This window comes from Branchiostoma belcheri, unplaced genomic scaffold, assembly GCF_001625305.1.
Source record: "Branchiostoma belcheri isolate BF01 breed outbred unplaced genomic scaffold, Haploidv18h27 scaffold16, whole genome shotgun sequence".
Taxonomy (NCBI): domain Eukaryota; kingdom Metazoa; phylum Chordata; class Leptocardii; order Amphioxiformes; family Branchiostomatidae; genus Branchiostoma; species Branchiostoma belcheri.
In genome coordinates this window covers 63,303-84,645 of record NW_017803046.1, presented here as the reverse complement: position 1 = coordinate 84,645, position 21,343 = coordinate 63,303, and the positions used below count along the sequence as shown (strand labels likewise).

Sequence of the window (21,343 nt, the reverse complement as noted above, 5' to 3'; positions counted from 1 at the left end):
TCTCTGGGTAAGTCTTCTCTGGCCTGGTGGTCTCTGGGTAGGTCTTCTCTGGCCTGGTGGTCTCAGGGTAAGTCTGCTCTGGCCTGGTGGTCTCAGGGTAAGTCTTTTCTGGCCTGGTGGTCTCAGGGTAGGTTCTCTCTGGCCTGGTGGTCTCAGGATAGGTCTTCTCTGGCCTGGTGGTCTCAGGATAGGTCTGTCTCTGGCCTGGTAGTGTAGGTCTCTGATGTGGTTGTCCATGCCTCTGAAGTGGTGGTCCATGACTCAGAAGTGGTCCCTGGAGTTGTGACCTTTCTCGGTGTCTTGTATGTTGTAGTCTGTACTGTTGTTGTCGTTGTACCAACAGAAGTGGTCTCTGGTGTAGCCACAGTTGTGGTGATTTCAGGCTTAGTGCACATGTCACGGCAAGTAAGGGCATTGTTGTAGCACTCACACACTCGGCACTCGCCAATCTTCTTTGTTGTTCCAGGCTGTGAAGTGATAATTGAATCTTTATGTAATTATGTTCTTGGTATTAATATAAATTTTCACCAATGTAAATTTTCACTAAAGTATCTCACCAAATTATATTTTTGGAAAAGCTTTCATGAGTATATTCATTTGGGCTAGTTTTTTTTCATGACAATAAACCTTGTGTTTGAGAATTAGCTGTCTTTGTTATTGGACTGTATTTCGTTTTTGTTGTTTTGTATCATTTTTCTTGCTGTTTATGTTATATGGACCAGGTGCCTAATTAAAAGGAAGGAATGAATAAATATTAAATAGTTGAATAAAAAATATCAAGTTATTGCATATAGTATTTAATAATTGACAACATTGTGGTTGTATTAATACAGCAGTACTAACAATGCAGAACTCCTAAATTCCTCCTACCGGAATAATAATGCCATCTGCTGTTACACAAGGACAGTCAGTAGGCTTCACACAGCGATTCCTGTCCACACGAACGTAGCCTTGGACAAGGTGGACACTCGCCACATGTTGGGACACATGAAGAAGCATCGCCAAACACACACTGGGTGATCTTGAACCTGTAGCAGTGGCAGGTCTCCTCACACTTGAAGGAACAGCCATACACCTTCTTGGCACACTGAGCTGAATTAGAAAAATAAACCGTACAATTATGTAAAGTTTAGAAACGTTTGCTTTGACTAAATCTGCAATATCTAAAGGCTTTAAGCAAACCAAGCAAAGAGGTATTTACCAATAAAACAATCATGACCATACATGAAGAATGTCCAGAACACAAGATATCAAACTTTCCTGCAGTACATGTATTACCTAAAAAGATGCTATGGGGCCAAGATTTTAAGCATTATTTTGTCAACACCTACAAACCAAATATCATATAACGATCCTCAACTTCTCAAGTCTTTCTGTTCATAGACACATAAAAGCACACCCTCATACATACAAACCACACACACACACACACACACACACACACACACACACATGAATAAACACACGAAAACGTAACAGGAAGCCTAGCGAAAAATTAACTCCTTACTCACTGGTCACTTCTGTTGTGAACCGAGACGTAGTTGTCTCCGGAATTGTAGAAGTCCATTCTGAAGTTGTGGATTCAGGGTAAGTCTTCTCAGGTTCAGTGCTCTCTGGTTTGGTGGTCTCAGATGAAGTTGTTGTTCCTGGAGTTGTGACCTTTCTTGTAGGCTTTGTAGTCTCAGGGTAGGTCTTCTCTGGCCTGGTTGTCTCTGGGTAAGTCTTCTCTGGCCTGGTGGTCTCTGGGTAAGTCTTCTCTGGCCTGGTTGTCTCTGGGTAGGTCTTCTCTGGCCTGGTGGTCTCAGGGTAAGTCTGCTCTGGCCTTGTAGTCTCGGGGTAAGTCTTCTCTGGCCTGGTGGTCTCAGGGTAGGTCTTTTCTGGCCTGGTGGTCTCAGGGTATGTCTTCTCTGGCCTGGTTGTCTCAGGATAGGTCTTCTCTGGCTTGGTGGTTTCCGGGTATGTCTTTTCTGGCCTGGTGGTCTCAGGGTAAGTCTTTTCTGGCCTGGTTGTCTCAGGGTAAGTCTTCTCTGGCCTGGTGGTCTCAGGGTAAGTCTTCTTTGGTTTGGTTGTCTCAGGGTATGTCTTCTCTGGCCTGGTGGTCTCAGGGTAAGTCTGCTCAGGCCTGGTGGTCTCAGGGTAAGTCTGCACAACCCTGGTGGACTCTTGGTAGGTCCTCTCTGGCCTGGTGGTCTCAGGGTAAGTCTGCACAACCCTGGTGGACTCTTGGTAGGTCCTCTCTGGCCTGGTGGTGAATGTTTCTGGAGTTGTCGTGGAAGGAGTTGTGACCTTTCTAGGTGTTTTGTATGTTGTTGTTTCAGTCTCTGGCCTGGTTGTCTCAGGATAGGTTTTCTCTGGCCTGGTGGTCTCAGTGGTTGATGTTGTTGTGACTTCAGGCTTGGTAGTAACAACAATGCTGGTCGTACTTACAATTACTGGAGTTGTGGTGGTGCAGAAGTTCTCACATCTCAGGTTGTTGTTGTAACATTCACAGATATTGCATTCATCAATCTGCTTCTTTTGGCCAGGCTAGTGAGACATAATAGAAAAACATTTGTAACATATAAACATAAAATCCTATTAATAATATATAACAACCAACAAGGTTTTGGACAAATAAATTGGAAATGATTTTAAGTTATATTTAGCCTCAACTTAGATTCTTCAAATAATCTGCATAAACAAATAAACTTCACTAGCAATTAAGAAAACAAATCAATGCTTGCTTGCATTTACAGTGTAGATGTTCAAACTGAATTGTAGTATTTGACCTTTTAAACTGGTGGGAAAATGAGTGTTAACATACCGGAATAACGGTTCCATCTGCTGTGACACATGGACATTCTGTTGGCTTCACACAATGTTCACGATCCTTACGGATGTATCCCTTGGGACATGGTGGACATTCACCACATGTAGGCACACAGGTACTTCTGTCGCCGTACATACATTGGGTGATCTTAAACCTGAAAAGTAACATTGGCATGAGAAATTGGTCTGTCGCTCAATGACAAATAAACTAAAAGCAATGATACATTTTGCATCTGATTCTATCTTTTGTATATCACAGAAAATCCACAAACCTGTAGCAATGGCAGGTTTCCTCACACTTGAATGAGCAGCCATAGACCTTCTTGTCACACGCAGCTGTTGGGTACGAAAACACAGAATTAGGAAAACTGATAAAAGATTCTATGACTAATTAGGAGCTATTAATGAATAAATATTTTTGACAGAATCCTTGTAACAGTACATACATGATAACACTCACTTGTAAGTTCTGTAGTATACCAAGGTTTGGTCGTTTCAGGAACAGTTGTCCATACAGGTTTAGTTGTCTCTGGGAAGGTCTTCTCTGGCTCAGTAACCTCTGGCTTGGTGGTCTCAGGGTAGGTCTTCTCTGGCTCAGTAACATCTGGACGTGTAGTACGAGCTGTACTTGGAGTTGTGACCTTTCTCGTAGGCTTAGTTGTTTCTGGCTCAGTAACCTCGGGCTTGGTGGTCTCAGGGTAGGTCTTCTCTGGCTCAGTAACCTCAGGCTTGGTTGTCTCAGGGTAGGTCTTCTCTGGCTCAGTAACCTCAGGCTTGGTGGTCTCGGGGTAGGTCTTCTCTGGCTCAGTAACCTCAGGCTTGGTGGTCTCAGGGTAGGTCTTCTCTGGCTCAGTAACCTCTGGCCTGGTGGTCTCTGGGTACGTCTTCTCTGGTGTAGTTGGAGTACTTGGAGTAGTTGCTGAAAAGGGCAAGATACAAACCATCATGCATAGAAAAAACTAAGCTTAGAGAAAAACATGGAAAATTCATCATGTTTAAATACGAATATCTTTGTCCTTACTTTTGGAGCAGATGGCAACATTAGCGTTGCAGCACAGCAGACGCACTTCATAGTTGTAACAGTATGGGCTGATTCCTCTCATCATCATCTGGAACTTGCTAGGACCAGTGGCATGAGTACAGACACAGCCGACCTCACAGTTAGCCACAACATTCTGGCCTGTCTTTGTGTAGTCGATATGTGTGCCCACAGTGCGGCATTGGATCCTGGTGATCTTCTGGTTTGGCCCACCAATCTTAAAGCCGTGGCGACGGAGGCTAGTGAAAGACTCATCGTCACCACGGACAGCTGGTGTTGGGTAGCAGGCATCCATCCAGCTGGTCCAGGAGCAGACCTCATGTTCCTCATAGCATCGGGTGGTTGGTGCTATGTATGAAGTAAAGGCAATAAGGCCATTACAACCTGCATTTAGCACCACAGAAGATTATGCTACATTGTAAAATATGCTCTTGAGAAGCGCTCCATTTAAAATGAAATTCAATAATTAGGTACCGTTAGTTGTCACTGATGGAGTTGGTGTTGTTGGCCTTGTGACTGGTGTTGTAACTGGTGTTGTGACCTTTCGAGGTGTCTTGTATCCAGTGGTGATTGCCCGTGTTGTTGTTGTTGCTGTTGCCTCTGTTGTAGCCGAGGTCGTGCACAAGTTGGAACACGTCAAGGTGTTCTGGTAACATGTGCATACCTGACATTGGCCGACCTTAATTGTCTTGCCCGCCTGAAAAGTACAATGAAACATATAGAGATGAGGAAAATTTTCTGTAGCTGATTCTCATTTCACTCAATAAATCAAGTGGTCAGTTTCATACATCATCCTAGCAACTCACCGGTACAACAACGTTTCCATCGGTGATACAGTCACACTCTGTAGGCTTGACACAGTGATACAGGTCCTTCCTGATGTAGCCTTTAGGACATGCAGGGCACTCACCACAGGTAGGTACACATGAACTCCTGTCACCACGCTGGCACTGTGTGATCTTGTACCTGTAGCAGTGGCAGGTTTCCTCACAACGGAAGGAACAGCCATATACCTTCTTTGCACATTCAGCTGAAAAAATAAAGATGGATAAGATTTCAATACTTGACCCAGCCAAAAAGATACGTTGAGGTAACAGACCAAGTATACACAATGTATGCATGTAGTATATTATAAGTACTTCTTGATGCTTCATGTGTTTGGTCATAATAACATACACCATGTAATGTATGTGCCACATAATCTATACTATACTCAATGTAACTAGTATGAAGAGAGCAGCACAATGTTTACCCTTATAGAAATATCAAAACCATTTTCTTTGAACCGTTGCACTAATCACGAAGTGATCGAACCTTAGTTTCAGATTGCCTGGTAAGACATTAAAAGATGAGAAATAAGAAAAATGCTTTATATTAGAGGCAAAGAAGAGAAGGTAAACATACTTGTAACAGTGGTGTATGTTTGTGGGATTGTTGTAGAGACACCTGATGTTATTGTTGTCTCAGGCTTGGTGGTGTATGTTTCAGGCTTAGTTGTGAACACCTCTGTGGTAGAAGATGGAGTTGTCACCTTCCTCGGTGTCTTGTATGTTGTTGTTACAACTGTAGTGTATGTCTCAGGCCTGGTAGTGTATGTCTCAGGCTTGGTGGCGTATGTCTCCGGCTTGGTGGTGTACGTCTCAGGCTTGGTGGTGTACGTCTCAGACCTGGTGGTGTATGTCTCAGGCTTGGTAGTATATGACTCAGGCCTAGTAGTGTATGTCTCAGGCTTGGTGGTGTAGGTCTCAGGCTTGGTGGTGTAGGTCTCAGGCTCGGTGGTCCATGTCCCTGGAGTTGTAGTCGTAGAGGGTGTAGTAACCTTCCTTGGCGTTTTGTACGTTGTTGTATCAGTCTCTGGCCTGGTAGTGTAGGTCTCAGGCACAGTGGTAGTATATGTCTCAGGCTTGGTGGTGTATGTCTCAGGCTTGGTGGTGTATGTTTCAGAGGTAGTTGTAACTGTCGGTTGGTAGCCTGTGGTTTCAACCATTTTCGTGGTTGTTACACTTGATGTTGTACAGAAGTTGGAACACACAAGCTTGTTATTGTAGCACCTGCATACAGTGCAATCATCGATTTCCTTCGTCTCTCCCGCCTGTGGAGAAAGACATTGTTGCTGTCACGTAAGAAATATCAAGATCCATGTTTGGGAGAAAGTGATTGCCTTGGTTAGAAAGCAAATTACATGTAGAATTATGTGTCATAATGAGACAATAATGAGATAATATCTACATTGTTATTGCACCTGTGTATTGCATAACTTTGTTATCGTTTGCACATTTGAGAAGAATATACATGTATTGCACCAACTGTTTATGGTGTTGACCGTTTGTTGGCTTACATTTCAAGGACAAAGTGACCTGAACAATCAGTGAAGCACATTGCAGTTACTGTGCATCAGGCCAAATTTACCTTGACCACAACACCTCCATCAGTGATACAGTCACACTCTGTCGGCTTGATGCAGTGGTACTGGTCCTTGCGGAGATACCCTGGAGGACACTGTGGGCACTCTCCACAAGTTGGGACACAGGAACTCCTGTCACCTCGGATACACTGGGTGATTTTATTCCTGTAGCAGTGGCAAGTCTCCTCACACCGGAATGAACAGCCATAGACCCTCTTCTTACACTGAGCTGCAGTTACATAATTCATTTTATATTAGCAATCCATTTATTTGTTACATTCAAACATTGTATAAAGATCAAGCAGATCCAGGAGGTATAATTAAAGGGTGTGATGTTGGCTGTTGTCTTCTAGACTGTATGGAAAAAGCCATATCAGGGATACGTTATCTACATTTCAATTTAAAATCATTGCAATTTGAAATAGTTGCCAATTGTACAAAAGTCATTAATTTGTTTCCAATTGATCATGTTTTATAAACACTGGACTTCAACTTCCTTCAAAAATTCAAAAGTGACAAGACTAACGTAAGATAACAGAAAGAGAAAACTAACTTGTGACTATTGGCTCCGATGTAGTGTACTCTGGAGCAGTTGTTTCGGTCTCAGGCCTGGTAGTCTCGGGGTAGGTCTTCTCAGGCCTGGTGGTCTCAGGGTAGGTCTTCTCTGGCCTTGTGGTCTCAGGGTAGGTCCTCTCTGGCCTTGTGGTCTCAGGGTAGGTGCTCTCTGGCCTTGTTGTCTCAGGGTATGTCTGCTCTGGCCTTGTTGTCTCAGGGTATGTCTGCTCTGGCCTGGTAGTGTATGACTCTGATGTGGTGGTCCATGCCTCTGATGTAGTGGTCCCTGGAGTTGTCACCTTTCTTGGTGTCTTGTATGTCGTAGTCTGTACTGTTTTTGTTGTTGTTGTACCAACAGACGTGGTCTCTGGTGTTGCTACAGTTGTGGTGATCTCAGGCTTTGTGCACATGTTACGACAAGTCAGGACGTTGTTGTAGCACTCACACACTCGGCACTCACCAATCTTCTTTGTTGTGCCAGGCTATGGGAGAGTCATTGAATCATGATGTAATTATATTCTTTGATTTAATGTGGGGATTCTTGCACTAAAGCAAACTTGATGACATCAATGAGTGCATTGACATAATCATAACATCACATTAGGTGCATTTAGCCTAAGGTAAAACTACTGCAAAATACGACATTGATGTTCTAGTCACTAAATTTAGCAATTCACTCTTCTGTTCATGTTAACATTTTAGTACAATACAGAACTCCTTCCTCCTACCGGAATAATAATGCCATCAGCTGTAACACATGGACATTCTGTCGGCTTCACACAGCGATTCCTGTCCACACGAACGTAGCCCTTGGGACAAGGTGGACACTCGCCACATGTTGGGACACATGAAGAAGCGTCACCAAACACACACTGGGTGATCTTGAACCTGTAGCAGTGGCAGGTCTCCTCACACTTGAAGGAACAGCCATACACCTTCTTTGCACACTGAGCTAAATTGGACAGATATACCGTATAATTATGTAACGTTAAGAACAGTTAATTAAATACTTAGACTACATTTGCAATATCTAAAGCCTGTAAACACACCGTCGTGATCACACATGAAGTATGTCCAGATCACCAGATTCCGCGAATGTGCAGTACCTACAAAAGACACTATGGGACCCATAATCTAATCTATTTCCTTATTTTCCAACACCAGATCATAAGGATCCATCCACGACTTCTCGAGTTACTCTATTCACAAACACAGATACAAACATAACATTCTCAGCAAGGGTAAGATTAATTGGATACTTACTAGTAACTTCTGTTGTAAACCGAGACTTAGTTGTCTCCTGAATTGTAGAAGTCCATTCTGAAGTTGTGGGTTTCAGGGGTAAGTCTTCTCAGGTTCAGTGCTCTCAGGTTTGGTGGTCTCAGATGAAGTTGTTGTTCCTGGAGTTGTGACCTTTCTTGTAGGCTTTGTGGTCTCGGGGTACGTTTGCTCTGGCCTGGTGGTCTCAGGATAAGTCTTCTCTGGCCTGGTGGTCTCAGGATATGTCTTCTCTGGCCTGGTGGTCTCAGGATAGGTCTTCTCTGGCCTGGTGGTTTCAGGATATGTCTTCTCTGGCCTAGTGGTCTCAGGATAGGTCCTCTCTGGCCTGGTGGTCTCAGGATAAGTCTTCTCTGGCCTGGTGGTCTCAGGTATGTCTTTCTGGCCTGGTGGTCTCAGGATATGTCTTCTCTGGCCTGGTAGTGAATGTCTCTGTAGTTGTAGATGAAGGAGTTGTCACCTTCCTGGGTGTTTTGTAAGTTGTTGTTTCAGTCTCTGGTTTGGTGGTCTCAGGGTAGGTCTTCTCTGGCCTGGTGGTTTCAGCTGAAGTCCCAACAGTGGTTGTTGTTGTGACCTCAGGCGTGGTTACAATAATTGTGGTTGTACTTACAATTACTGGAGTTGTGGTGGTGCAGAAGTTCTCACATCTCAGATTGTTGTTGTAACAGTCACAGATATGGCATTCATCAATCTGCTTCTTTTGACCAGGCTAGTGGGACATAATGGGAAAGGAATGATTAAAATATGAACAAATATAAATCCTACTACTTTTACATTTCTTCAGAGCAAACAAGAATTTGGACAAAGAAGGTAGAACTTCAAGTTATATTTAACCACAACTGACTCAGATATTCTTTTAACAACCTGCAAAAAAGAACTACACTAAACTGGCGATAAAGAAGAAAATATAAAAAAGAATATATATTTACAGTGCAGGTGTGTCATCATAGTACTATAACACCAAACTGAACTGATGTATTTGGCCTTTGGAAAGTGAAGAAAAATATACCGGAATAACAGTTCCATCTGCTGTAACACATGGGCATTCAGTTGGCTTCACACAGTGTTCACGATCCTTACGGATGTATCCCTTAGGACATGGTGGACATTCACCACATGTAGGCACACAGGTGCTTCTGTCGCCGTACATACATTGGGTGATCTTAAACCTGAAAAGTTACATTGGTATGAGAAATTGGTATGTTGCTCAATCACAAATAAACTAAATGTAATGATGTACAACAATACAATTTGTACTCGATTTTATCTTTCAGCAAATCACGGGAAATCCACAAACCTGTAGCAATGACAGGTTTCCTCACACTTGAATGAGCAGCCATAGACCTTCTCGTCACACGCAGCTGTTGGGTATGAAAACACAGAATTAGTAAAACTGATGAAAGGATTCTATGACTAATTAGAAGAAAAAAGTTGATGATAAATAATTAACTTTAACAGCAACCTCGGAACAGCGGAAACATGATTATCATAATACTCACTTGTAAGTTCTGTAGTATACCAAGGTTTGGTCGTTTCAGGAACAGTGGTCCATACCGGTTTAGTTGTCTCTGGCTCAGTAACCTCTGGCTTGGTTGTCTCAGGGTAGGTCTTCTCAGGCTCAGTAACATCTGGACGTGTAGTACGAGCTGTACCTGGAGTTGTGACCTTTCTTGTAGGCTTAGTTGTTTCTGGCTCTGTAACCTCGGGCCTGGTGGTCTCAGGGTAGGTCTTCTCTGGCTCAGTAACCTCAGGCTTGGTGGTCTCTGGGTAGGTCTTCTCTGGCTCAGTAACCTCTGGCTTGGTTGTCTCAGGGTAGGTCTTCTCTGGCTCAGTAACGTCTGGACGTGTAGTACGAGCTGTAACTGGAGTTGTGACCTTTCTTGTAGGCTTAGTTGTTTCAGGCTCAGTAACCTCAGGCTTGGTGGTCTCTGGGTAGGTCTTCTCTGGCTCTGTGACCTCAGGCTTGGTCGTCTCTGGGTAGGTCTTTTCTGGTGTAGATGTACTTGGAGTAGTCGCTGAAAAGAGCAAGATACAAATCATCATGCACAGGAAAAACAAAGCTTAGAGGATAACATAGAAAAAGCATGAAGTTGAATTTAAATGTTTAGTCTTTGTCCTTACTTTTGGAGCAGATGGCAACATTGGCGTTGCAGCACAGCAGACGCACTTCATAGTTGTAACAGTATGGGCTTATTCCTCTCATCATCATCTGGAACTTGCTAGGCCCAGTGGCATGAGTACAGACACAGCCGACCTCACAGTTAGCCACAACATTCTGGCCTGTCTTTGTGTAGTCGATATGTGTTCCCACAGTGCGGCATTGGATCCTGGTGATCTTCTGGTTTGGCCCACCAATCTTAAAGCCATGGCGACGGAGGCTAGTGAAAGACTCATCGTCACCACGGACAGCTGGTGTTGGGTAGCAGGCATCCATCCAGTTGGTCCAGGAGCAGACCTCGTGTTCCTCATAGCATCGTGTGGTAGGTACTAAGTATGAAGTATAGTCAATAGAGTCATTACAACATGGCCTGAAAAGCACAAAGGCTTATGCTGCATTGTACAATATGCTTTTCATTAAAATGACCATCAATAATTTCAATATTTAATTTCTACCTTGTGTTGTCACTTTTGGAGTTGGTGTCGTTGGTCTTGTAACTGGTGTTGTAACTGGTGTTGTGACCTTTCTTGGTGTCTTGTATCCAGTGGTGATTGCTCGTGTGGTTGTTGTTGTTGCTGTTGCCTCTGTTGTTGCCGAGGTTGTGCACAAGTTGGAACATGTCAAAGTATTCTGGTAACATGTGCATACCTGACATTGGCCGACCTTAATTGTCTTGCCCGCCTGAATATCAGAACAGAGATGTAACAAGCAGATGAGCGAACATTTATGTACCTGGAACACATTTTACTCAACGAATCAATTGTTCAGCTTCAAACATCATCCTGCCAACTCACCGGTACAACAACGTTTCCATCGGTGATACAGTCACACTCTGTAGGCTTGACACAGTGATACAGGTCCTTTCTGATGTAGCCTTTGGGACATGCAGGGCACTCACCACAGGTGGGTACACATGAACTCCTGTCACCACGCTGGCACTGTGTGATCTTGTACCTGTAGCAGTGGCAGGTTTCCTCACAACGGAAGGAGCAGCCATACACCTTCTTTGCACATTCAGCTGAAAAGATACACATAGAATCTTAATACCTGACCCGGCTAAAAATAGACCTTGAGGTAAGAGATCTAGTATACACAATGTATGATTGTATGAAGTAGGGATTTGATAGAGCCTTACTTTCATATTTAATAGCTGCCTGGCAAAACGTTAAAAGATGAGAAATAGACGTTTTCTTGATGCTGTAAATTCACAACCTCAGTAACATGACGATGTTTACAAATCTCATGACAGGTTAAACAATTAAAACTCCCAATGTTTTATAATAGAGGCAAAGAAGAAGACGTCAACATACTTGTAACAGTGGTGTATGTTTGAGGGATTGTTGTAGAGACACCTGACGTTGTTGTTGTCTCAGGCTTGGTGGTGTATGTCTCAGGCTTGGTGGTGTATGTCTCAGGCTTGGTTGTGAACACCTCTGGGCGTGTTGTAGAAGATGGAGTTGTCACCTTCCTCGGTGTTTTGTATGTGGTTGTAACAACTGTGGTGTATGTCTCAGGCCTGGTGGTGTATGTCTCAGGCTTGGTGGTGTAGGTCTCAGGCTTGGTAGTGTATGTCTCGGGCTTGGTAGTGTATGTCTCAGGCTTGGTTGTGTAGGTCTCAGGCTTGGTAGTGTATGTCTCAGGCCTGGTGGTGTATGTCTCAGGCCTGGTGGTGAATGTCTCAGGCCTGGTGGTGTATGTCTCAGGCCTGGTGGTGTATGTCTCAGGCCTGGTGGTGTATGTCTCAGGCCTGGTGGTGTATGTCTCAGGCCTGGTGGTGGTGTAGGTCTCTGGCTTGGTAGTGTACGTCTCAGGCTTGGTGGTCCATGTCTCTGGAGTTGTCGTTATAGAGGGCGTCGTAACCTTCCTTGGCGTTTTGTAAGTTGTTGTATCAGTCTCTGGCCTGGTAGTGTAGGTCTCAGGCCCAGTGGTGGTATATGTCTCAGGCTTGGTGGTGTAGGTCTCAGGCTTAGTGGTGTATGTTTCAGAGGTTGTTGTAACTGTGGTTAACTCCTTTGTCGGTTGGTAGCCAGTGGTTTCAATCATCGTTGTGGTAGTTACACTCGATGTTGAGCAGAAGTTGGAACACACAAGCTTGTTATTGTAGCACCTGCATACAGTGCAATCATCAATTTCCTTCGTCTCTCCCGCCTGTGGAGAAAGACATTGTTGCTGTCACGTAAGAAATATCAAGATCCTTGTTTGGAATAAAGTTATTGCCTAGGATTGAAAGCAAATTACATGTAGAATAATGTGTCATAATGAGACATATCTACATTGTTATTTTACATGTGTATCGCATAACTTTGTTATATTTTGCACCTGAGAAGACATGTATCGGCACCAAATGTTTTGTGGTCTGTTTTGTTTTATNCTGGTGGGTTATGTCTCAGGCCTGGTGGTGAATGTCTCAGGCCTGGTGGTGTATGTCTCAGGCCTGGTGGTGTAATGTCTCAGGCCTGGTGGTGTATGTCTCAGGCCTGGTGGTGTATGTCTCAGGCCTGGTGGTGGTGTAGGTCTCTGGCTTGGTAGTGTACGTCTCGGCTTGGTAGTGTATGTCTCAGGCTTGGTGGTCCATGTCTCGTGGTAGTTGTCGTTGTAGAGGGTGTCGTAATCTTCCTTGGCGTTTTGTAAGTTGTTGTATCAGTCTCTGGCCTGGTAGTGTAGGTCTCAGGCACAGTGGTGGTATATGTCTCAGGCTTGGTGGTGTAGGTCTCAGGCTTAGTGGTGTATGTTTCAGAGGTTGTTGTAACTGTGGTTAACTCCTTTGTCGGTTGGTAGCCAGTGGTTTCAATCATCGTTGTGGTAGTTACACTCGATGTTGAGCAGAAGTTGGAACACACAAGCTTGTTATTGTAGCACCTGCATACAGTGCAATCATCAATTTCCTTCGTCTCTCCCGCCTGTGGAGAAAGACATTGTTGCTGTCACGTAAGAAATATCAAGATCCTTGTTTGGAATAAAGTTATTGCCTAGGATTGAAAGCAAATTACATGTAGAATAATGTGTCATAATGAGACATATCTACATTGTTATTTTACATGTGTATCGCATAACTTTGTTATATTTTGCACCTGAGAAGACATGTATCGGCACCAAATGTTTTGTGGTCTGTTTTGTTTTATTTTATTTTGTTGGTCGTTTGTTGGCGTACATTTCAAGGGCAAAGTGACCTAAACAATCAGTGCAGCACATTGCAGTTACTGTGCATTAAGCCAAATTTACCTTGACCACAACACCTCCATCAGTGATACAGTCACACTCTGTTGGCTTGATGCAGTGGTACTGGTCCTTGCGGAGATACCCTGGAGGACACTGTGGGCACTCTCCACAAGTTGGAACACACGTGCTTCTATCGCCATACTGGCACTGGGTGATCTTGTACCTATAACAGTGACATGTCTCGTCACACTTGAAGGCACATCCGTACACCCTCTTCTGACATTGCGCTGAAAGTAAAGAAGAAGAATCATTGTAAGTTGTGAAAAATACATTTTCGTTTCACGAAAATGAATTTATGCCTATCTCTCTGAACAGCCGCCCTCGATAACAGGAAATCTTGAGGACAGAGGGGCAAGTTGCAAGCACATGTATTTCTGCGGGCTCTGATTGGTCAATTTTGGAAAAGTTTGAGCGTGGCCCATGCAATCCAAACGAGGCGTCCCCGCGTGATCCAAAAAAGGAAATCACCGTGCACTGGTCAGCGTAAACCTAGTGGGCGAGGTCGGCTTATCGCGTCCGGCCTAAATTTCTATTTCAAAATTTGAACTTAAAAAAGATGACAGTCATTAGTTGACCTAAGTGCTAAAGGAGTTTTGATGTTTGTCATGGTTGTAAATAAATCCTACACGTCAATCAGATAACAAGGAAAAAATGTAGCTTATTCCATCCTGTCCACTTGTTAAATTGCTTGTGTCTATTTTATATTTATGGGTTCACCACACCACGAAGTGGTGGTGAACCCATATTGCTTTTTCTGATGTTTCTTCTCCTTCTCCTCCTGCCATATCTTTAAATGGATTCAGCTTCTTCATTTTAGGGCCTAAGGTCCTGAAATTTGGTATGGAGGTACAGTGGGCAAATACCCCTAGGCGTTTTTTAAATTTTTGTGATACAGGCTTTTAGAATGGTTTTATTTGAGTTTTTTGGCTGTGTTATAGCAAATGTATTACTGTGTTAGTGTGCCGTGTTTACCACGTCTGGGCATGAGTCATCACAATGGAATGCAGGGCATCAACCAATAGGCATGCAGCTTTCCTCTATACTTCTTGCTCATTGGCTGTTGGGATTTAACTTGATTAACACCCGCACAGAGCATTTCCACCTGCACAGAGCATTTCTTGCTGATTGGCTGTTGGGATTTAACTTGATTAACACCTGCAACAGAGCAGTTTCCATACTGACAGTATGTCTTATTCAAGTGTTTTGGTAGGTATTTCAAGCTTTTCTGCTCCAGCATTGGAATGCGGGGCATGAACGTTTTTTATTTTATTTTGAAAATCAACAGTTTGCATTATGCAATTAAAAATCCTAACCAATAAAGTAGGGAATAGCTATCCAACTGTTGTTTTAGTTGTATGTTACTTCATATTATAGTTATATCAATGTACTAAATCATTGTTTTCCCTTGTGTTTCTCATTCTTTCCCTGCCATGTGGTAAAATGTGGTGAACCCATCGCTGTATTTGCTCCAAAGCAAATATTGGCCTTTCTAGTTAAAATATGAATTATAACTCTTTGACAACTCACTTGTACGCATAGGCTTAGTTGTTGGATATTCGGGTGCAGTTGTAGGTACTGTAGGTTTAGTTGTATAGCTCTCTGGCCGTGTTGTATAGGATTCTGGCCTGGTGGTGTAGGTCTCTGGGCGTGTCGTTTCCTCTGGACCTGGTGTTGTGACCTTACGGCCAGTTCTATAGCCAGTTGTGGTCTCTCCAGGCCTGGTAGTGTATGATTCAGGCCCGGTGGTGTAGGACTCAGGCTTGGTGGTGTAGGTTTCAGGCTTTGTGGTGTAGGTCTCAGGCTTGGTGGTGTAGGCCTCAGGTTTGGTGGTGTATACTGTTGGTGTAGTAACAGTTGAGGTAGTAGTTGTGCAGATGTTCTTGCAGGTCATTTTGTTGTTGTAGCACTCACACGAGGTGCATTCATCCACCTTCTTTGTTGTTCCAGGCTGAAGTAAAAAAAATCAAAATGAATACATGATAGTAAACTTGTTCTAATCTTCAAATATGTCATGTTTCTTCGATAAACACTAAGTAACAAATTCCTTTAATACATGATACAGCATGTAAGGAATAAGATAACAAAATGTGATCTGAGATGATGCTCAAAAGTTTAGGTCCTATACATTGCTAAATACATTTGCCATATTGAGCTACAAGAAAATACTGTTTAAAAGAATTTAAAAGTTCTGAATGTCAATAGAGAGAGTAGTGTAAAATTTACACTAATAGAGATCCTAATAAGCAAAACAAATAATCAAACATACAGGTATGATAGTTCCATCAGCGGTGACACATGGACACTCAGTAGGCTTGACACAACGGTTCCTGTCTACGCGGATGTAGCCCTTGGGACAAGGTGGACACTCGCCACATGTTGGGACACATGAAGAAGCATCGCCAAACACACACTGGGTGATCTTGAGCCTGTAGCAGTGGCAGGTCTCCTCACACTTGAAAGAACATCCGTACACCTTCTTGTCGCATTCGGCTGAGGAGAGAAGATTATATTTTGATCATGAAGTACATCTAGTTTTTAAATAAACCAGGAGTGATAAGTTGTGCTTGCAGATATTTAACAAGAAGTTCAACTTTCTAGAAGGCACAGTCAAGGGTGGGTTCCTCTGCAGGAGTGATAGCACCCTAGATTGACTGACATTAAATTTTGCTAATGGCATGTTGAAAGTGAATACATCGTGCCACTGTAGATTGTGTATTTGTGTTTGAGCTTATCAAGATCCAAAATGTGTGAGAAGGTTTTATATATTAAGATGCCACTTACTAGTGACTTCAGTAGTGAATGTAACAGGGGGTAGTCCTCTCTGTTGTGAAGACTTCAGGCCGAGTGGTATACACCTCTGGCTTGGTGGTCCAGCTCTCTGGCTTGGTGGTGTATACCTCAGGCTTGGTGGTGTATACCTCAGGCTTGGTGGTGTAGGTTTCTGGAGTTGTCGTAGAAGATGGGGTTGTCACCTTCCTGCTTGGTGGTGTAGGTTTCTGGAGTTGTCGTAGAAGATGGAGTTGTCACCTTCCTTGGTGTTTTGTATGTTGTTGTTTGAACTGTTGTGGTATAGGTTTCTGGTACAGTGGTGTAGGTCTCTGGCTCGGTGGTGTAGGTTTCAGGCTTGGTGGTGTATGTCTCAGGCTTGGTGGTGTATGTCTCAGGCTTGGTGGTGTATGTCTCAGGCTTGGTGGTGTAGGTCTCTGGCTTGGTGGTGTAGGTCTCAGGCTTGGTGGTGTAGGTCTCTGGCTTGGTGGTGTAGGTCTCTGGCTTGGTGGTGTATGTCTCAGGCTTGGTGGTGTAGGTCTCAGGCTTTGTTGTCTGCACCTGTGTTGTTCTTGAGGTGGTGGTTGTACAGATGTTTTCACACTGCATGTTGTTGTTCTCGCACTTGCATAACATACATTCTCCAACCTTGGTTACTTTTCCTGCCTAAAATTTAAAAAAAAATATTCGATTTAGTTACGTCTGTTTGATTCATGGAAAAGCAGACACGTACCTTAAGTTTGTACCTCAACAAAATGTAAGTCTGGTATACATTGGTCATACCATGGTATGCCTGAAATATATTTTTCCTGTTGTGCCTTCTTCTTCTCCTTCACTGGAAGAATTCATTCTTGAAAAGGGGAGACAATTTTTTAAATTAAGTATTGGACAGGGCTGATTACACAATTGTAATTTTTGCGGAAATGTTTTCGGACATGAGGCAGAAGGAAGAGTCCATCTTGACTAGTGGGAACAACTTTTTTTATTGGTGTAAAGTTAGGAAGGCTTCTTTTCAAACTTGGATGACTTGGCAAATAACTCGCTTTGGAAATAAATAATCTTGTTATACTTTGCACAGGTGTGGGTTTGGAACAGACCATTATATGGAGCGGGGTATGACTGAAATATGTATTTGATCCACCAGAGTAAAGGCGGCCTTTTTAGTATTATTTATTATGTTTATCCACACCAATAAAGGATACTATTTAGTCAAGTAGAAATAGACAACTGATCTAGATGTTTGTTTGTTTCTTTGAATTTCTAAGGTGATGTGATGAAATAAACGGCAACATTAAAGAGGAAGAAGAAAGGGGCTATCGTGGTTGTCGTCGCGAACAACTAGCAGCTAGGCGGAACAAAGGAACCACGTGACTGTCCTTGGGCGGCAACGCATGTTTCCAGACGACCGGCCAGTTTCTAAATCCCAGGATACATTGCACCTGCAGGTTTTGCTGGTAAAAAGTGGTGGGGGTGATTTGCATTTTTCTACCCAACCTCAAGTCTTGTGACCATTTCTTCTAGCAACTCATTCTGATGAGAAGCAAATTAAAAACATACAAGCAACCATCATCTATTCTAGTCTTTACTGCAAAGATGCATTCTGCGGATTATTCATTTTGACAATGACTGGAGTTGCACGGTCGAACAAGTCCAATTCCATATGTTACAGCTTAAATTTTCTACATAAATTCTTATCTTAGTTTGAAATTAAAGTTTAGTAGCATCCAACTTTTAAGTGGAAGCTGTTATTTCACAATGAAATGTCAAGGAAATGAAAGCTTGTCCTTTGCTGCTGTTTAGCTCTAGAAGTTACGCCCATAGGTCTCAGACAAGAGATTGGAAATTTCATTTTGAAACTGAAATTCACTTTTCTTTTCTTGATCCAAAAAAGCAGCAATTTTCCTTGTTCTGTCCGCACTTCCTTCCATCCTACCCCCAAAGAAACGAAATCCTCTAAATCCACAAAAGCACTGCGCGTCTTTTCATTCAAGAAAGCATCTGACTTCGCTTGATCCAAAAAGCACCTCATTTCTGCCATCTTCAAAAAAAGGCACCAGACTAGCTTTCCTTCCCCTTCTTCTTTAAAGCACACTGACTAATCTCTTATCTAAGAAAGCATCGCTCAGACAATCAACCCCACCATGTACGTAAGGCTAACCTTGGGTTGTTTGTCACACGGCATTTTCGGATCAGCTACCGAAGGACGCAGACACACTCTACAAGAGCAACAACAACCTGTGCCACGGGCATTTCTACACGAGTTCCTGCCAAGAAGGGATCGACTTGAACTATTTTGATTGGCTTGAAAGGTACGTGACTGACAATGGATAAGGTTGTTCTGTAGACTGTCTGCAATATACCTTAACAACTCTTAGTAAGCAGATGGTAGGGTAGAAGATTGTGTGGGTTTTTTTACTGTGGGCAGGGGCAGATAGATGGCTGCCAGATAGCCCGGCTGTCAGAAAACGTTTGCGAATTTGCCAACCCAACATCTTCCTCAATGTTGCATTTAGTTGTTGTAGCAGCAAAAATTGACTTTTACCTCCGAAGAGTATTTGTGTGTTAACTTGTCGTACTCTCTTTTTAATGTATATTTATATCACTCTCAGATATTATGACAATATTTAAAAAAATAATGATCGCATAATACTCTCAATCTGTTAATGCTAAAGTGATCTAAATGTTTTAGACAGCTGTACATATTGTAAACTACAACACAATTCAGCATGCAACCCTGCGATGTTTTTAGGTTCTATTTCTACATTGTAACAAAGGTCACGGGTCCTGTTTTATTTGGTTGCGTCATACAGAATCAGAATCTTCAGATTTACAATGCTATCCTGCCAGGTCAATGTTTGTTTAAAATGTTGTTCGTGCTTGTGACAAAGTAACTATATCATCATGAAAGTTCATCTGTACGAGTGCGTAACACAGATAACAGACAAACAAGAAGAGCTTTTTAAAAAGCTGGGCCGGCCTCAGAAAAAAACTAAATAAAGACATCGCTAAGTCGGGAGAGCTTTTAAAAGGACTGACATTTCGGACTTGTTAAAAAGAAAATTAAAATAATGCTGACAGCGGGACAAACTTAGCTTGGCAAAACATGCTAGACGAAGCATCGAAGTGCAAAAATTCAAAAGAGTAAAAAATTATCTTATTGACATTCCCGAGTAAGAACAATAAAAAAACAAAATAACGGATGTTAAAAAGAAAATACTCTCAGGAACATACAATCTTTACAGTCTGACATATGACCTCTGACCTCCACATGAATAACCGACCTTGACCTATCAATGACTTTTTAGTAACGGACAACGATTTTGATTTGTTCTCTACGGTTTTGTTTGAGGTTCTAAGAAATCTTATGTATTTATTTTGTATAATTTGGTTACCTGAGTTATTTATGTTTTACATACAATTCTCTGTTACTTCTGTCTAAGTATTAACTTATGTTTTATTATTTCTGTAAACTGGGCCCCACTGAAAATCAACTTGTCAAAGCTGAGTTGGGCTACCCAGGTGTGTGAAAATGAAATAAATAAATTAAAAAGGAACGCCAACATCGGGGTTCGAACTCTCGACGTCCGGAGCCTAGACGAGCATCGCTGCCGATCGACCCACTCAATGCTCAATGTTAATTAAAATATTATGGGCCAAATCTGACAACAAATATAGAATGAAGTTTTTGTGTTCTTTTCAACATGGAACATGTGGTTTGTAACTTTACAGCATCAGTATAGCGTTACCATTATAAAGTTACAAACCATATATTCCAAAAAACTAATTCTATGTTTGTTGTCAGATTCGGCCCATAGTAATTTAATCAACGTTAACGTTGGGCCTAAAATGCTCCAACACCTCAAAACACAGTGAAAAGCAAGCTGTTTATATATTTACGTCAACAGGATCATTCCGGTGCCTTCCTGTCCTATGCAAATGAGGGTTAATCGCATTGCATTCTGGGGATGGGAAACTGGTGAATAAATGGTTTGTGAATTGGTTCAATGAACCAACAACCGTCCCAACCAACGTTGCGTGCGGTGGTGTGCTTGTGCTTACCTGGCTGGGATGACACAGTTGTCTCGTTTTGTGCGCCCCTCTTTGGGGGTTACTATTTTTGTTTGGTCCGGACTACCATTTAATAGTCCAACGTGCGTTAAAGCCATTTCTATAACCGGCCTTCGGCCGGCAAAATATCACAATATATTATAATCTATCAGAAGTACAATGAGAAACATGTCAAAGACAAGTTCTAATATTTCTATGATTCGGCTGATGTTTTTGGAAGGTGTGAATAGGGCCATTGGAGTCGTGTGGCGTAGCAGTAGCGTGTTCGGCCCAGACTCAAGAGGTCGGGGGTTCGATGCCACCTCCCCGATGCCAACAATCTTGTGACCTTGGGAGGGCACTTTATACACTAGTTTCCTCACTTCACTCAGGTGTAAATGAGTACCTAGCTTCGGTTTGAGACGTTAAATGGCGGTCCCGTGTTTGAAAGAGCCAGCAGACCCCACGCAAGTTAAAGAACCCACCACACGTATCGAAAAGACTAGGGGACCTTCCCGGTGTGCGTGAGTGGCTCAAACCTTACAGTCTGGTCTCAGGTTTTACATCTTTGAAGAGTCACCTGTTATGTAACCTCTTTCACAAATGTTGTAAATCTTCATAATATAAAATAAGATAGAATAATGATGAGGAGAAATCATACTGAGCAAAACGGGAGGAAAATTTTAGTCTGACTACATTTTCTTCCACTTGCTTTTGTGAACCAGCAATCCGACTTTGTAGCTATAGGGGAGCTGTTATGTCTAATGTCGAGATGAAAGTTTTGTTTTGCTATCAAGTTATAGAAGTTATGTTTTAAAGTATCTGACAAGGACATTTGGAGAGTCCTGCTGACAGAAGCCCCTGGAGACAGCTGTCTACGGCCGCGCGCCGTGCTTCTACCCGTTGAAGCCCGCGGACGATTGATTGATGAACAAAGATTGGACATTTTACTTTGAAGTTCACCTCTCTTCTACTAATCACAAAAAAGCACCCATTCTTTCTTGCTCCGTCCATGACAGCACCACATTTATCTTCATCCAAAAGAGCACCTCAATATTCCATAACTTAA

General features: G+C 42.7%; 2 protein-coding genes and 1 pseudogene across 2 annotated transcripts in view; 1 reads left to right on the top strand and 2 right to left on the bottom strand.

Annotated features, from left to right (window-relative positions):
* Positions 1-8,342, bottom strand: part of LOC109465862 (mucin-2-like) — a 23,611-nt gene extending 15,269 nt beyond the window's left edge. The window contains exons 1-13 of the mRNA XM_019763351.1: positions 8,070-8,342; positions 7,535-7,758; positions 6,805-7,288; positions 6,257-6,480; positions 5,252-5,939; positions 4,654-4,877; positions 4,322-4,544; positions 3,830-4,195; positions 3,269-3,727; positions 3,081-3,144; positions 2,804-2,963; positions 1,512-2,526; positions 1,014-1,092 (exon numbers count right to left, since the gene is read on the bottom strand). Of these exons, the coding sequence (XP_019618910.1) occupies positions 1,014-1,092; positions 1,512-2,526; positions 2,804-2,963; positions 3,081-3,144; positions 3,269-3,727; positions 3,830-4,195; positions 4,322-4,544; positions 4,654-4,877; positions 5,252-5,939; positions 6,257-6,480; positions 6,805-7,216 (3,914 nt within the window). The 5' untranslated portion in view covers positions 7,217-7,288; positions 7,535-7,758; positions 8,070-8,342. The remainder of the gene's footprint in view (positions 1-1,013; positions 1,093-1,511; positions 2,527-2,803; positions 2,964-3,080; positions 3,145-3,268; positions 3,728-3,829; positions 4,196-4,321; positions 4,545-4,653; positions 4,878-5,251; positions 5,940-6,256; positions 6,481-6,804; positions 7,289-7,534; positions 7,759-8,069) is intronic.
* Positions 8,296-9,976, top strand: LOC109465861 (annotated as a pseudogene).
* Positions 9,977-12,625: 2,649 nt separating this feature from the next.
* Positions 12,626-21,343, bottom strand: part of LOC109465860 (SCO-spondin-like) — a 39,725-nt gene continuing 31,007 nt past the window's right edge. Inside the window, exons 29-33 of the mRNA XM_019763350.1 lie at positions 16,243-16,402; positions 15,728-15,951; positions 14,989-15,409; positions 13,465-13,688; positions 12,626-13,142 (exon numbers count right to left, since the gene is read on the bottom strand). Of these exons, the coding sequence (XP_019618909.1) occupies positions 12,735-13,142; positions 13,465-13,688; positions 14,989-15,409; positions 15,728-15,951; positions 16,243-16,402 (1,437 nt within the window). The 3' untranslated portion in view covers positions 12,626-12,734. The remainder of the gene's footprint in view (positions 13,143-13,464; positions 13,689-14,988; positions 15,410-15,727; positions 15,952-16,242; positions 16,403-21,343) is intronic.